Source organism: Carassius auratus, unplaced genomic scaffold (assembly GCF_003368295.1).
Source record: "Carassius auratus strain Wakin unplaced genomic scaffold, ASM336829v1 scaf_tig00041632, whole genome shotgun sequence".
NCBI classification, from domain to species: Eukaryota; Metazoa; Chordata; class Actinopteri; order Cypriniformes; family Cyprinidae; genus Carassius; species Carassius auratus.
This window is the reverse complement of record NW_020526660.1, coordinates 10,001-25,148: the sequence shown is the minus strand read 5'-3', so window position 1 is coordinate 25,148 and position 15,148 is coordinate 10,001. Positions and strand designations below refer to the sequence as shown.

Here is a 15,148-nt window from a genome sequence, read left to right as displayed (position 1 = left end):
TGAGGGTCTGGAGAGGATCACGGTGCCGGCTGAGGAGATCAGGGGAGGGTCACTAATCAAACACTAGTCAGTCTGGGTCAGTCACAGATATTACTTACTGTAATTTGTGAGGGTCGTGAGATTGGACTGGATGTGGGCTTTATCACGATGCTGCTTGTGATTTTGTTGTTTCCTTTGGCTGGAGTGCCACTGGTTAGCACAGGGATCCTTTGCTCCGGCCCGAGGGAGTAATACGGGATGGATTTGGCTGTGGTGTTTATGGCTTGAATGTAGGGGCTCCCTAAGTGAATATGGATTTTATTGTCATCAGTGGTAACGACATTCCCACCTGAGCTGTTGGACCTTTGCAGTTGCCAGCTGTTCTGCCTTTCTGGGCTCACACGGAAAACCGTATGACCTCCCACAAGCTCTATCGGCTCCAACCGGTCAGGGCTTCCGGTGGTAACGGACACAATCTGAATGGGCGACATGGCTCGGTCCGGGGTCACCGATCCACAGGACTCCGAAGCTAGAGTTTGCGAATAGGCTGCCATGGTGAGCGGCGACATGGAGCGATCAGGCGTGCCTGGGGTGCATGGACTCTCCAGAGGAGGAGGAGAACCCTTGGGCTTGTTGGAAGGTGAGATTGGTGAGTTCTGGAGGATCGTAATGCGCTGTTTTGGAGGGGCGCCGCTTGTCGGGATGACCGCTGTGCTTGTATAAGACTGGGCGTTCTCTGTGGTGGGACTCGTGATCTCAAGAGTTGCCATGTTGTGCCCGTGGTCAGGGGTCACTTTGATATGGAGGGGTTGTCCAGGACTGTGTGCAAGGAACAGGTCTCCCTGTTGAACATGATTACCATTCTGTCTCGGTTGTGTCATGCCATTGATTGGATGCTGGATTTCTCTAGTCTTAAGAAAAGGGCCTCTGACTCTTCTCATGTTGTTGTTAAGATTGTTGACATTGTTCATGTGTGAAGGACTGCATTTTGTGAGGTTGATCTCATTGTAATTAACCTCATCCTCCGGATCACTCTCCACATATAGCTTTCCGTTGACCAAGGCACGTTCCAGTGGTACAAGGTTCTTGTAATTTGGGGATAGGCTGTCTGTTGGGTCCGTCTGCACCTCCTTTGTGGAGACTTGGAGATCTGAGAAACGTCTTCCGTTCATGCCCGGCCTTAGACTCTTACTGAAGTGGCGGTATCTCTCGAGTTCTCGTGTAAGGGTCTCCATCTCTCTGGCCAGCTCTTTGTTCCTGACCTCTTGCTGGGTGAGTTTTCTCTGTAGGGTCGTGTGGTCTGTGTTCAAGCGGCAGATGGATTCCTCTGTGCCCATGTACTCATGGATCTTCTCTTTGAGGGCTTCGACCTCTCTAGTGAGATGGCTGGATTTGGCCTCTTCCTCTTTCAGACGTTTATACAGTATATGCTCTTGGTTGGATTCCTCTTTCTCAGCCAACTGGAACTTGGACAGTTCCTTCCTGGAGATCTCCAGCTCCTCCATCAAGGCTTTTGCTCGTTCCTGTTCATTGGAATATCTCTTTTCCAGGGATTCAAACTCATCTTCAGTTTTCAATAGATCACCCTCAACCACCTTCACCTCCTTTAACTTCCTCCTGAGGCGTTCCACCTCCTGGGTCAAATCTTTCACTTTGTTGTCTTCTTGTTGGTAGCGGTAAGGGACTGGGCTCTTTGTGAGCTCCTCTTTGGCCTTGTTCCTCAATAATTCTCTTTCCACTGCTTCCAGTGACTGAAGCCGCTTTTTCATCATGCTGACCTTGGACTGAAGGTCACTGTTTTTCTCTTCTTCTGCTTTCAGCTTAGTTTTGAGCTCGTCCCTCTCCCTAGTGGCAATGCACATCTTCTCCTCCAGTTCGGCCTTTGACCGCAGAGCTCTCTTGCTCTCTTCGATCAGTTTTTCAGTGACGGTGTTGACTTTGTCTTGTTCTGCCTGCAGTTTGCCAGTGCTGTTTTGCACTTTGTCCTCCATCAGCTTTAACTTTTCGGCCATGGCTTTTCTCTCATCCACCAGCATGACAGTCAGTGTTTTCAGTTTTGTCAGATCCTCTTTCAGCGACAGCTCCATCTTCTCCAAATGAACCTCGGTAGCTTCAAGCTCTTTGATTCTGACTCTCAGCACATCTAGTTCACTGGACATGTGTTTAGTCATGGTCCGTTCTTTCTCTAGGTTGCTTTTCAGTGAATTGCACTCCTGCTTACTCTTTCCAAAGGCGTCTTCTAGTTTTTCAAGTTCCATTATTCTGTGATTTAGTCTGTCCACCTCTGCTTTCAAGCTACAGCTCTGGTTTGACTCCTTCTCCAGCTTTCTGTTGAGGTCCCTGCACATGTCCTCCATCTTGATCAACTCTTCATCCTTTCCCTCCATTTCAAGCACTCGTTTCCTCAACTCCTCCACCTCTGATACTAGGCTGGAGTTGCCGCACTCCCCTCGGCTCATTTTATCCCGCAGCTCCTGCAGTTCTTCCTCCGCTCTGTGCAGGGTCTTGTTGGTTTCTTCCAGCTCATCTAGCTGTCGGCTGAGGGCGGAGAGCTTCTGCCGCAGCTGTCTGTTCTGGGCATCTTCACTGGTCAGTTTGGCAGTCATGGCTTCCAGTTCTTGGTGGAAATGGCAGGCCTGGTTGCGCAACTCTTCCTCCAAGCGAAGGACTTTGTTCTCCTCTTCTTGCAGCCGGGTTTGGGTGGAGCTCAGCTCCTCTTGGGCTTGAGTGGCAGTATTCTGGAGTTCCTGGACCTTCGTTGTTTGTTGGGTCAGCTGCTCTGCTAGCCGCTGCTGTTCATCGACCACTAGCAATGAGAAGGATTTTAGCTTGGTCAGCTCGTCCTTCAGATTTGTGACTTTCTTATTGTTCTCTTCCTCCTTTCTCTCCTGGTATGTCTTTTCCTGATCAATGAGCAGTTTCAGTCTGGGAAGAGAGAAGAAAATATGGAAAGACTGTTAATATGAAACCTGGAAATTCTCAAAACATGACATTTGAAACATTTGTTGTAATTGTTTTGTGCAAACCTTGATTTTACATTGACTTTAGAAACATTTGGTCTTAAAGTGAAAGTTAACTGAACTGGTATTCAACTGGGAACCTTCATGTCCATGTTTGTCCATTGCATATGAGGATAAATGGAGGAGAACAAAACCCTGTAGACTAAAAGTGGGGCAGTGTGTGTTCCAGAGGTGCAAAGTCGGGCAGAAAGTGGGGTCATGGTGACTGGCGCGAGTTTCCCTGCTCCCAAATGCTGCCAGCGGTGGAGGGTGTTTTGACTACAGGACACAGCTGCCAATCTGCACTACATTAATATAAGGCACATTACAGTGGAAATGGAAAAAGACTCTTAATAAGGGGGTTCCTCTGTCTCTCCCCCCACACCCATGAACACCACCACCTTCCCTAAGTGGTTTTATATTTTAAGGAATTCCCCCTCCTCCAAAGACCATTACTGTCTATGTAAACAAAACCTCTTTCAGAGGCTCCTAACCAGCAGTGGACAAGGATGATGTCAGCGCTACGAGGCGTATGAAACCACCTCATACAGAAGTGTGTCTGCATGCTTCCATGTGTGTGTCACTCATACGTGGCTTCAGCCTTTGAAAGGTAATGGAAAATATATAAAAAAAACTCAGAAGATGAAAATAACAATAGATAAAATATAAGTGAAACTAAGATTCTAAAAATACAGCATTGTAATCACAGCAGTGTTCTACTGAACAACCAAAGCTCCACAGTCTTCTTTCGTGAGTTCTGTGAAAATGAAAATTAAAAATGAAAATGAAAGCCAAAAAATGTAAGTGTGTAAGATTGAAACTCTATTGTGCTAATTGCTCACAAATTCTGTAGCGAGCTCATTATCTGCCATCACAATGCCAAAAATAATAATAATAATACATTCAAGATGCATGTGTTAGATCATACTACCAAAGTTTTTATTTAGCTACCTTGAGCAGTTTTATTTTATTCATCTGAACAGCCTGATAAGCTCAATACTGATGCTACATTTCTGTGTAATTTAACAGCATGATAGGTTTATGTAACCACTGCATCACAGTTTACGTATTAACCCTACTAAAAAGTATGCTAGAATATAGCGCACTGAATGAATTATGCCAAATGTGCCTGGATACTATACTGTTTCCAGTGCATTTTCAAGTATGCATGTGTGTTTAAAGTATAATGAATTTAGCTAGATACGAACACAAACAGTTCAAGACAATGGTTTCAATAAAGGTGTGGTAGTGAGTCCTAATGCTGCCGTTACATACTTTCCCACCACTGAAGTGCATACTATTCCTGTAATAGAAATATGATAATTGAGACACAACCTATGATTCCCAGCAGCATGTAAATACATTTGTTCTGGGACACTCGTTTATTTAATCTTCTAACCACAGACAATGGATTATACAGTATACAGACAACTATGTGATCGATCTGACATTGTGCTGATGAGAAAACATAACAAAAGCAGAAAGGATCCTGAGCTCATCAGAATGCAACATCGTGAGCATCCAACACCCTAAAAGCAGCTCAGGAAATCAGAAATGCTCATTCCCTTCTCTGTTTAACCTTGGACCACCCGATCGAATCGGACTCGCTCCCAAGAGCCCAGATTTTTACAGAGAGGAAAAATCTATGGAAAAAAGACTTTGCTACAGACAGGGCCGGATTAATCATACGGGAAACTGGGCAATTGCCCAGGGGCCCAAGACCTCCAAAGGGCCCAGGGCAGCAAGGGCACGAGCAAAATATTGTATCTGGTAATCTCCCGCTTTATATTAAACAAACTGTCAACACAGGCTTTTGCGCTGCACAGAGAGACGATGCGCTGCCTAATGACTTTGAATGTGAGTTGAGAGCATAGACAGTAAAAGAAATGGACACAGCGACCCCATTGGAACTCAACTGAGACAAATGAAACCCAGTTTTAGCGTTTTTAGCACTTCCGTTTCTGATGCGCAGACTCAAACGAAGCTTGATGACGTCAGCAACCTGTCTGCCAGATGTAAATCTTCTAGTAGCTGTGCGTGCAAACTGCCATCGTTAATCTTGCAGAGACGGCGAGCTTGAGCGGGGAGTTCTTTGTCGTGAGTGAGCAGGAGTAAGTATTCTGATTAATTATTTTGTATAGTATTTTAAAGTGTAACGCCAGTACGCCATATTAAGTTAATTGACTGCGAGCTTCTCCACCTGTCTGTACGGTAATGCGACAGAGAGCCGAGTGGTTATGACACAATCGTTAGCCTATTTTTTACCAAAATTGTTTATACGGGGCCATAATGTAACATAGAAGGTAATGGGGCCCTTTATACATTGTCGTGTATCTTTAGAAATAAATAATGGACAAACAGAGTCTTAAAACGCCTCAGATGTAAAGTTATTCGCTGTCAAAGTGACGCCAAAATGAATGGGAGTCAATGGGAATGCTAACGCAAGTGAAGTTCTGCTAAAAGATGGCAGCCCCCAGCCGACTTCAACTTCCGGTCGAGTTCCTTGCCCCTTGGTTGAGAGCGGTTGAGAGTCAGTCTCATGCGGACTGACCAATGAACAGAGGGCCTCAAGTTAAGACCCTCTCCTCATTGGTCAGTCCACATGAGGCGGGTCAAATGCTACGCCGAGCGGGTCACGTCAGGCGTTGCTAAAACAGAAAAAAATCTGACATGGAGAAGCTAAGTGGGAGCGCGAAGCGGAAATTAAAAAAGTAAAGGACATCAGAAACGCAGAAAATTTAAAGTATATACCTAAAATAGGCAATTCCTTCACTCCTGTTAATGTTGCCGACAGTTCTGTTAAGTCAGCTTCCGTCAAAGACCAGGACAACTCTGTTAGCCAGGACTTTTCTACACCGCCAGCTTACGTTTACAGCCCGGAGAGAGAAGAGCATTTCAAATTCAAACATGCACTTCGTCATTATTTAGGATTTCAATTGTGTGTTTTGCCAGATTATGTAGCATTTGTTTCTGTCTTGTCTTCTTCAGAGAAATTGACAGATTTCTAAATGTTTATGTAGCACTAAAATGTTTAACTGGTTAATTGTGCTGTGATATATTGTTCTATTTTAAAACAAGTTAAAATGAGCTTTTTCCTTGAGGTGCCAGCTTCATTAAATGAGCTGAGGACCAAATTGTTTCTTGATGTGTTGTCTGTGGTCTTCTGTTATAGCTCTATAAATTCAATACATTTAATAAATAAATGTTGTTAAATAAACAATGGTTTGAAAGTTGTTGCTTATTTATTCATTTTTGTGAAAATGGAGGATATTTCCCTCCCTCTCAATGTAGTGGGTCAATTTTACCAGATTATACAGATGCTGATGTGTTTTGTTTTTATAGCATCATATGTGAGTGTATGTCTTTGATAGGGGACATAGTACTGCATTTGTAGTTCTATGAGCATTTAAATATTTGTAAATCAAAATACACCTGATGACAGTTAGAATTTAAAGTATTGAGTATATTTACTGTTTATTACAGTAATATATTCTGTATATGACCATATTATGGTGATCCTGGGGTCGGGATGATTGGGCCCTTGAATATTGTTGCCCAGGGTACAACAAAGTGTTAATCTGGCCCTGACTACAGACTTGGAAAAGCCTGTGGAGAAGGATTTAAATGTCATGAATAAGGGTGTGTGAAATATCAAAATGATCTGAGAGAACTTGCAAAACTCAACTGGATTTCTGATTTGAATGTTACAAACATTTGTGTGTCATGGAATGTGTGCATTTCTGTGATATTATATAGAAAAATACAGAAAAACGAATGCTGCTGAGCTCTCATTTAACAGAATTAGCATTTTTGTCTTCAAATGCTGATCCTTAAACAACTTTTTAGTAATTATCTTTAAAGCAATACAAAATAAAAGACTCTTCTTAAGTTCTTTCTGTAGAGTCCAGAAGTGTTTGTGTCCACCAGAGAGCAGCAGACCAGAGACGGAGCTACTCGTGCAGGGATTATTACAACCCAAAGATGGCAAACTAAACACGCATTAAATGACAAAGCAGTTTACAAAAACACTTAAAAAGTGTCCATGACTAGAACACGTCGGTGTCGAACTAAACCGGATAGATATCCATCATCTAAACATCGATCAGTTTAGTGAGGTGAAGTTCAGAAATTACTTTTCTAGAAACAGCAGATACTTGCACTGGAGATAATAACTGTATGTAAGTTAATAACAGGACTGACGTTAATGACAGTATGTAACTGGAACACATTTATAACAATTATAATCTCATCCTTTTCCAAAAATCTGCTCATTTGATTAATTTACTAGCACCCGGCATAAAAATTAAGATTTGGTGAATATAACCGAACGAACAGATGAACATCTACATCATCAGCAGGATGGAGGAACATGCAGTGATTCTGCCAACATGTGAACATTTGAACATTACTACTATACAGACATGTAACAACAGACTCAATGATCATCATCATCATCATCATCATCATCCCGGCAGAACATGATCTTCACTCGATGCTGCTCGTTTCTACATCAGATTCAATGCATTGGAAGTTAAACCACTTAACTCAATCCACCAACTCATTTAAAATCATCTCATAAATAATGTGATATCAAAGACCATCTACATGCAGTCAGAGGTTCTGCGCGCGTGTGTGTGTGTGTGTGTCGTACCTGGTCAGTGTCGTTCCAGTGTGCTGCTGGTGTTCAGTGTGTCAGTGAACTGAACATTCCAGCTCTGAAACTCAACAATGAGACGGACTGAAGACGCCTATGAGAGCATGACATCATCAGCACGCCCTTATATGGAGCCTCTCACAGTCATGAGCTCATGTGTGTGTGTGTGTGTGTGTGTGTGTGTGTGTGTGTGTGTGTGTGTGTGTGTGTGTGTGTGTGTGTGAGAAACTTTCTTTGGATTACAACATTTCCTTCTGGTTTTCCTCACTTGAAGTCATTAATTCACCCAAAGGGAGCTAAATTTACTAACATTTATAAAACACAGAGCGAGAATATGTGTGTGTGTGTGTGTGTGTGTGTGTGTTTGTGCGTGTGTGTGTGTGTGTGTGTGTGTGTGTGTGCGTGTGTGCATGAGATAAACAGAGATCCAATGAAACCGGACTGTTTTAGTTCATTACAGTCTTGTTAACAATTTACAGTAAGGTTTCAATAGCTAAATAAATTAACTCAATCAATGAACAATACTTCACAGCTAACATTAATTTCAACATTTACAAATGTTTTTTTTTAAGATCTAACATCTTAAAAACCAATATTATCAAGGGGTAATAAATACTGTAAAAATATATTGTTAATTGTTAGTTCATGTTTGGCATTAATGTAAAAAATGTAAAAAAAAAAATTAGACTTTAAAGTGTTACTATTATACCTGTCCTCGAACAGTAGATAGAACAACAGATGAAACAATAGAAAAAACTACAGATATTTATATTGTTCTATACTTGACTTGACACACTCACACTTTCTCGCAAATTTTCACAATAACCCTTTCTCTCACACTCTTGCACACTCACACTCTCTCACACACTCACACTCTCTCACACACTTACACACTCAAACCCTCTCTAATACTCTTGCACACTTACACTTTCTTGCACACTCACACTCTCGCCAACTCAGACTCTCTCGCACACTTACACACTCACAATCTCTCGCACACTAACACACTCTCTCGCACTTACACACTCAATCTCTCTCTCACACACTTGCACACTTACACTCTCTCGCACACTTACGCACTCACACTCTCTCGCACATACACACTCTTGCACACTCACTCTCTCGCACACTTACGCACTCACACTCTCTCGCACACTTACGCACTCACACTCTCTTGCACACTTACACTCACACTCTCTTGCACACTTACGCACTCACACTCTCTTGCACACTCACACTCTTGCACACTCACACTCTTGCACATTTAAACACTCTTTCACATGTACACACTCAAAGTCTGTGGCACACTCACACTTTTTCACACTGTAATGCACTCACAATCTCTCACACAATTATGCATTTACTCTCTCATGCTTACACACTCACACTCTCTTGCACATTCACACTCTCGCACACTTACGCACTCATACTTTCTTGCACACTTACACACTCACACTGTCTCACACAATTATGCACTCTTGCACACTCACACTCTCGCACATTTACACTCTTTCACACACTTACACACTCATAGTCTCTTGCACACTCACACTCTTTCACACACTAATGCACTCACAATCTCTCACACATTTACAAACTCGCACACTTACGCACTCACACTCTCACGCACATTCACACTCTTGCACACTCACTCTCTCGCACACTTACGCACTCACACTCTCTTGCACACTTAAGCACTCTTGCACACTCACACTCTTGCACATTTAAACACTCTTTCACATGTACACACTCAAAGTCTGTGGCACACTCAAACTTTTTCACACTGTAATGCACTCACAATCTCTCACACAATTATGCATTTACTCTCTCATGCTTACACACTCACACTCTCTTGCACATTCACACTCCCGCACACTTGCGCACTCACACTCTCTTGCACACTCACACTCTCTCGCACACTTACGCACTCATACTCTCTTGCACACTTACACACTCACACTGTCTCACACAATTATGCACTCTTGCACACTCACACTCTTTCACACACTAATGCACTCACAATCTCTCACACATTTACAAAATTACGCACTCACAATCTCTCACACTCTTACACACTCAAACTCTCTCTCAAATGCACACTCACACATTCACTCTCTTGCGCTTATGCACTCACACACTCATACTCTCTCACACACACACACACACTTATGTATTTACACATTTACTCTCTTGAGCTTATGCACTCACACTCATACTCTCACACACACACACACACACACACACACACACTTATGTATTTACACACTCACTCTCATACTCTCTCGCACACTCAAGCGCTCACACTCTTTCGCACACAAACTCTTACTCACACACTCATCTGGAAGTCATCTGAAGAACTCGGCACTGTTTGCAGAAGTTTCAGGGCAACACAAACACACTGTCCACTGCTTGTGCAACATCCTCATTCCTCCACACAAACAACACAGATTCCTTAATTTAGAATCACAATCAATGTGTGAGCCACATGTGAGTCAGTTCAGGGAACGATGACGAACCGCTCACATCTGCTGTCAGGAGAGTTGGATTTATGCAATATCTCCAGATGAAGCTTCAGTGAAACAAACCCATCACAATGCTTTCATCTCACAAACATTAAACATTATCATCTGACTTTCTAGCAGCTTCTTGTTTAAACTTTTAACCAACACGTGAGTAACTCTCAGACACAGTAAGAACAGAGGTCACCACATAGTAATGGTTCTCAAAGTAATGGTGCTCTATAGTGATACTTTTACTAATCACAGTCAAAGCATCTCCTATATTTCTCCGCATTGTCGCTTAAATGATTGCTGATTAAATGTCAATTAATATATTATCATGTACATTGAAAATATCACTCACGACCATAAACTCAACAACTTCAAATCAATTAAAATCACTGCACTGTTTTTTCATTAATACCTTTCGAGAATTGCTCACTCTTCTTAGAATAAAACCGTTTGGTAAATACATGTTATAGATATTGAACAATTTGTGAACAGTTAATTCATGGCTGCTTCTTTTAAACAAAAGATAGTATTTCCATTCCATCCCAGCGTTCTTACACTCAGATGTGTGCATTGATATATCTGCTGCACAAAATAAATACAATATAGCTAGATATAAAATCATGAGATCATTTACACCATTGATATATTTCATCAGGTATTAAATTAAAATGAGGAAAATTAAACATGTTTAAGCAACCAAGTTTATTATTTCTGGAGCACGTGAAATGCGAGTCTTTGAGCATAAAATCTGACTGTGTGTATCTGCGATTGTGTGTGTGTGTGGTGTTTGTGTGTGTGTGTGTGTGTGTGTGTGAATAAAATCACTGCTGGCTGTTTTGACTCCTGTTCCAGTACAGTGTTGTTCAGTTTCTAATCTGAAACACAAATGTTTGTTTACAGCTGGAACTGAGGAACTGAATCCTCTGCGAACGAACACTTCTGATCTGGTCACAGGTCACACACGCACGCACACAAATACAGGTACACACACAAGTGACCTTTGACCCCAGGCTGTAAGGTTCAGCTCTACAGGACTCATGGGTAATGAACATGTGACATCATCTCCTCTGGCTTTCAGCCGATGAGCAGAACATGCGTTTCCTTAAAGATGAACATCAAGCAGTAAAACCCAAACGTTAGAATGTAAATTCATGCAAATTCATCTGATTGTCATTTGTTTGCTGCAGATGCGGATATCCTGTAATGTGATGACATCACTGATTACAGTTTGTGTGTGTGTGTGTGTGTGTGTGTGAGCATCTGAAAACAATTATCTCTCAGCAGAGGCGAGTGTGCGTTCCTTCATGAATATGTCATGATGTTTTACTGAGGAATGTGATTTCAAAGTGACCAAGGAGAGACAGACACACACTCACACTGTCTCTCACACACACACACACACACACACTCAGATGTCACATGTTTCACAGCTCAACTGAAAAATGACGATCAAACTTCAGACAATTTCAGATATGACTGTTTGTCCTTTTAGAGTTTATTAATTTGATTGAAAAATACAGTATAAAATGGTAATTTTGTGAAATATTATGATCTAAATCATCTGTTTTCTGTGTGAATCTGTGTTAAAGTGTAATGTATTTCTGTGATCAAAGCTGTATTTTCAGCATCATTCCTCCAGTCTCCAGTGTTACATGATCTTCAGAAATCAGAATAATATGATGATTTACTGCTCAAGAAACATTTCTGATTATTATCAATCAGGGGCGGATCTACCGGGGTTAGGCACCCTAAAAAAAAGCCTTGCCACCCCAGTTGGCAGCAATGAATTAAAGGTTATGGCAAATTTACCAGCGCGAATCTTTCGTGATTCGTGATCCCGCTCCGAACTGATTCAAATGATTCGCGATCCCCAAACTGACTCAAATGATCCGCTATCCCGCTCCGAACTCCCAAACTGACTCAAATGATTCGCGATCCCCATAACTGACTCAAATGATTCGCGAACCCGCTCCGAACTCCCAAACTGACTCAAATGATTCGCGATCCTGCTACGAACTCCCGAACTGATTCAAATGATTTGCGATCCCGATAACTGACTCAAATGATTCGCGATCCCGCTACGAACTCCCAAACTGACTCAAATGATTCGCGATCCTGCTACGAACTCCCGAACTGATTCAAATGATTTGCGATCCCGATAACTGACTCAAATGATTCGCGAACCCGCTCCGAACTCCCAAACTGACTCAAATGATTCGCGATCCCGCTACGAACTCCCGAACTGACTCAAATGATTCGCGATCCCGCTACGAACTCCCGAACTGATTCAAATGATTTGCGATCCCGATAACTGACTCAAATGATTCGCGAACCCGCTCCGAACTCCCGAACTGACTCAAATGATTCGCGATCCCGCTACGAACTCCCGAACTGATCCAAATGATTCGCGATCACGATAACTGACTGAAATGATTCGCGATCCCGCTACGAACTCCCGAACTGATTCAAATGATTCGCGATCCCCAAACTGACTCAAATGATTCGCGAACCCGCTTCGAACTCCCGAACTGATTCAAATGATTTGTGATCCCCAATCTGACTCAAATGATTCGCGATCCCGCTCCGAATCCCCGAACTGACTCAAATGATTCGCGAACCCGCTCCGAACTCTGACATATATTCGGATATAAATGTAATTTTAAAAATAAATTAATAATTTTCGATTTTTAAATATTGCACCTGTCAAACATAGTTAGCCACTTTTAAAAAGCGTGAGGATACGTAACAACTTCGTTTTGTGTCAGAACTTTCACACTTTCATTCATAGATTCACCCCGTTTGTGTTTGAAAAGCGACAGGGATTGAATCGCGGAAAAGTAACTTGCTGTATAAAGCAGAACGTCACGAACATTAGATCCGCCCCTGTTATCAATGTTGAACACAGTTGTGCTGCACAATATTTCTGTGGAAACTGTGAAACATTTTATTCTTCAGGATTCACAGATGAACAGAAAGTTCAGAAGAACAGCATTTATTTCAAATAGAAATCTTTTGTGTGATTGAGTTCTCAGAGAGAAACACTGGACAGAATCTGCAGCAGGTTTCACCGGAGCCACGTTACACAACAGCATGAGCTCTATCACACACACACACACACACACACACACACTTTTCATTTACATGCTGCTTTCATGTGCGAACCATTACACACACAATCCCTTCATCAGTCTGCCCAGCTGACAGGTGAGCATATTTATCCTTAATTCACATCTCCAGCATCTTATGTTGGATTAACACACACACACACACACACACACACTGTAAGCAGTAATTGTTCTGTTTATAAGACTCTTCGGCACATTTCCTTCCACAAATGAAATTCATCCACAATGTTCTGAGTGGCTGAGATGCCCAGAGTCTTTGGAGACTCATATTTCACAAGTCTCAATTTATTTATAAAGCACAATTAAAAACAACTACACATTACCAGTGTGCTGTAAAATGCTGTAAAAGACTTATAAAACGTATACAAACTAGGGATATGCTGGTATCAAGTTTTCATGTTGGGATTAATTGCTAATGCTTTTATCACAGTGTTGCTATTTAGTTTTAAAAAGTGGGCATAATATAGTATAACTGGATTAATAACTTTTTTCTTATATCAGAAATAACTGAATATTTAAATACAATAAAGCAATACAGAAAAATATATAAAGTTAAATGTTTTACACAGGTTAAAGTAAAAAAGAACTATAAAGACCAATAGGGTATCACTTTACAATAAGACCTCATTAGTTAACCATTAACATTCACAATGAGCAATAGCCACATTTGCTACAGAAGATATTAATCTTTGTTCAAAAATACAAGTCCTAGTTCATGTTAGCTCATTAGATAATACAGTTGCAACTTATATTGGAATATCTAAGATTAATGAATATTCAGAAGAATTTTTCATTGGCAGTTTATGTTAACTAATAAATTAACTAATGTTAACTAATGAAGACTCTTCATTAGTATGAAGATTCTTAATTGGTAAAACCTTGATTTGACAACAAAAATATTTTCCCTATCAAATTTAAGTGCACTATTGAAAAAGTTTTTTACACCTGATTTAAATGAAGAAGATAAAACACCAGAATTTACATGAGAGATGTTTGGGACTTCAGAAGAGACAAACACAGTGATCTCTGTTTTACTCTCATTTAGATTAAAAAAAATTCAAAGATATCCAGGCTTTGACATCGGAAAGACAGGCACAGAGAGAGTCTACATCATTTTTATGCTTTAGGGGCAAATAAAGTTGAGTATCGTCTCGTCTGCATAGCAGTGATAGTACAAGCCATGCTTTTCATAAAAAATAAGGCTAAAGGAAGCAAATATAAAGAGAACAATAAAGGGGCCAAAATAAAGCCTTGGGGGACACCTCAAGTCAGGGGGAAATCCCCAGAAAAATATCGTCAAAAATTGATTGAAAAGCTTCTATTTTTAAGATACGACTGAAACCAACTTAATGCAGTTTCTCTAATGCACACAACTTGTTCTAGCTGAGCACTTTCTAAAAACGTGATTGGAAAAAAAAAATCTTACTGTCATTCTGCAGCTGGTGAAAAAACTATTTCTCCAAAATAAATAGTAGTAATGGACTTATAGTTAGATGAAACTGTTGGATCTAAATTTGGACTTTAACAATTGCATGCTTCAAACAGTCAGGTGCAATTACTGATTCTAGGCACTTGTTAATAAAAACTAGAAAAAAAGGGTCCAACCTCATCAAAAACTTCTTTAAAAAAAGACGAGGAGATATAACATCACAAGAAGACCCAGATGGTTTTAGCTGATTAACATGTAGCTACATCTCATGAAGAAAAGAAAAGTAGCATGGACTTCAATGAAGATCAGGATTATAAGCAGCAGACATGATATCCTGCCTAATGTTCTTTATCATCTCTACAAAAACATGACAGAAACTCTCACACATATCAACTGTTTCAAAAAGGTGATGACAAACAGGTGGATTCACAACAGCATTTATAGTATTGAAG

The 15,148-nt window shown here is 41.1% G+C and overlaps 1 protein-coding gene across 2 annotated transcripts in view; it reads right to left on the bottom strand.

The window, feature by feature from the left end:
- The window catches only part of LOC113085454 (filamin A-interacting protein 1-like), a 28,791-nt gene that overhangs the window by 4,918 nt on the left and 8,725 nt on the right, over positions 1-15,148 (bottom strand). Inside the window, exons 1-2 of one of the 2 annotated variants that reach the window (XM_026255141.1) lie at positions 7,630-7,717; positions 99-2,904 (exon numbers count right to left, since the gene is read on the bottom strand). In XM_026255141.1, the coding sequence (XP_026110926.1) occupies positions 99-2,585 (2,487 nt within the window). In that variant the 5' untranslated portion in view covers positions 2,586-2,904; positions 7,630-7,717. Of the gene's footprint in view, positions 1-98; positions 2,905-7,629; positions 7,718-15,148 lie in introns of those variants that run through there. The other variant, XM_026255140.1, reaches the window with a different exon arrangement.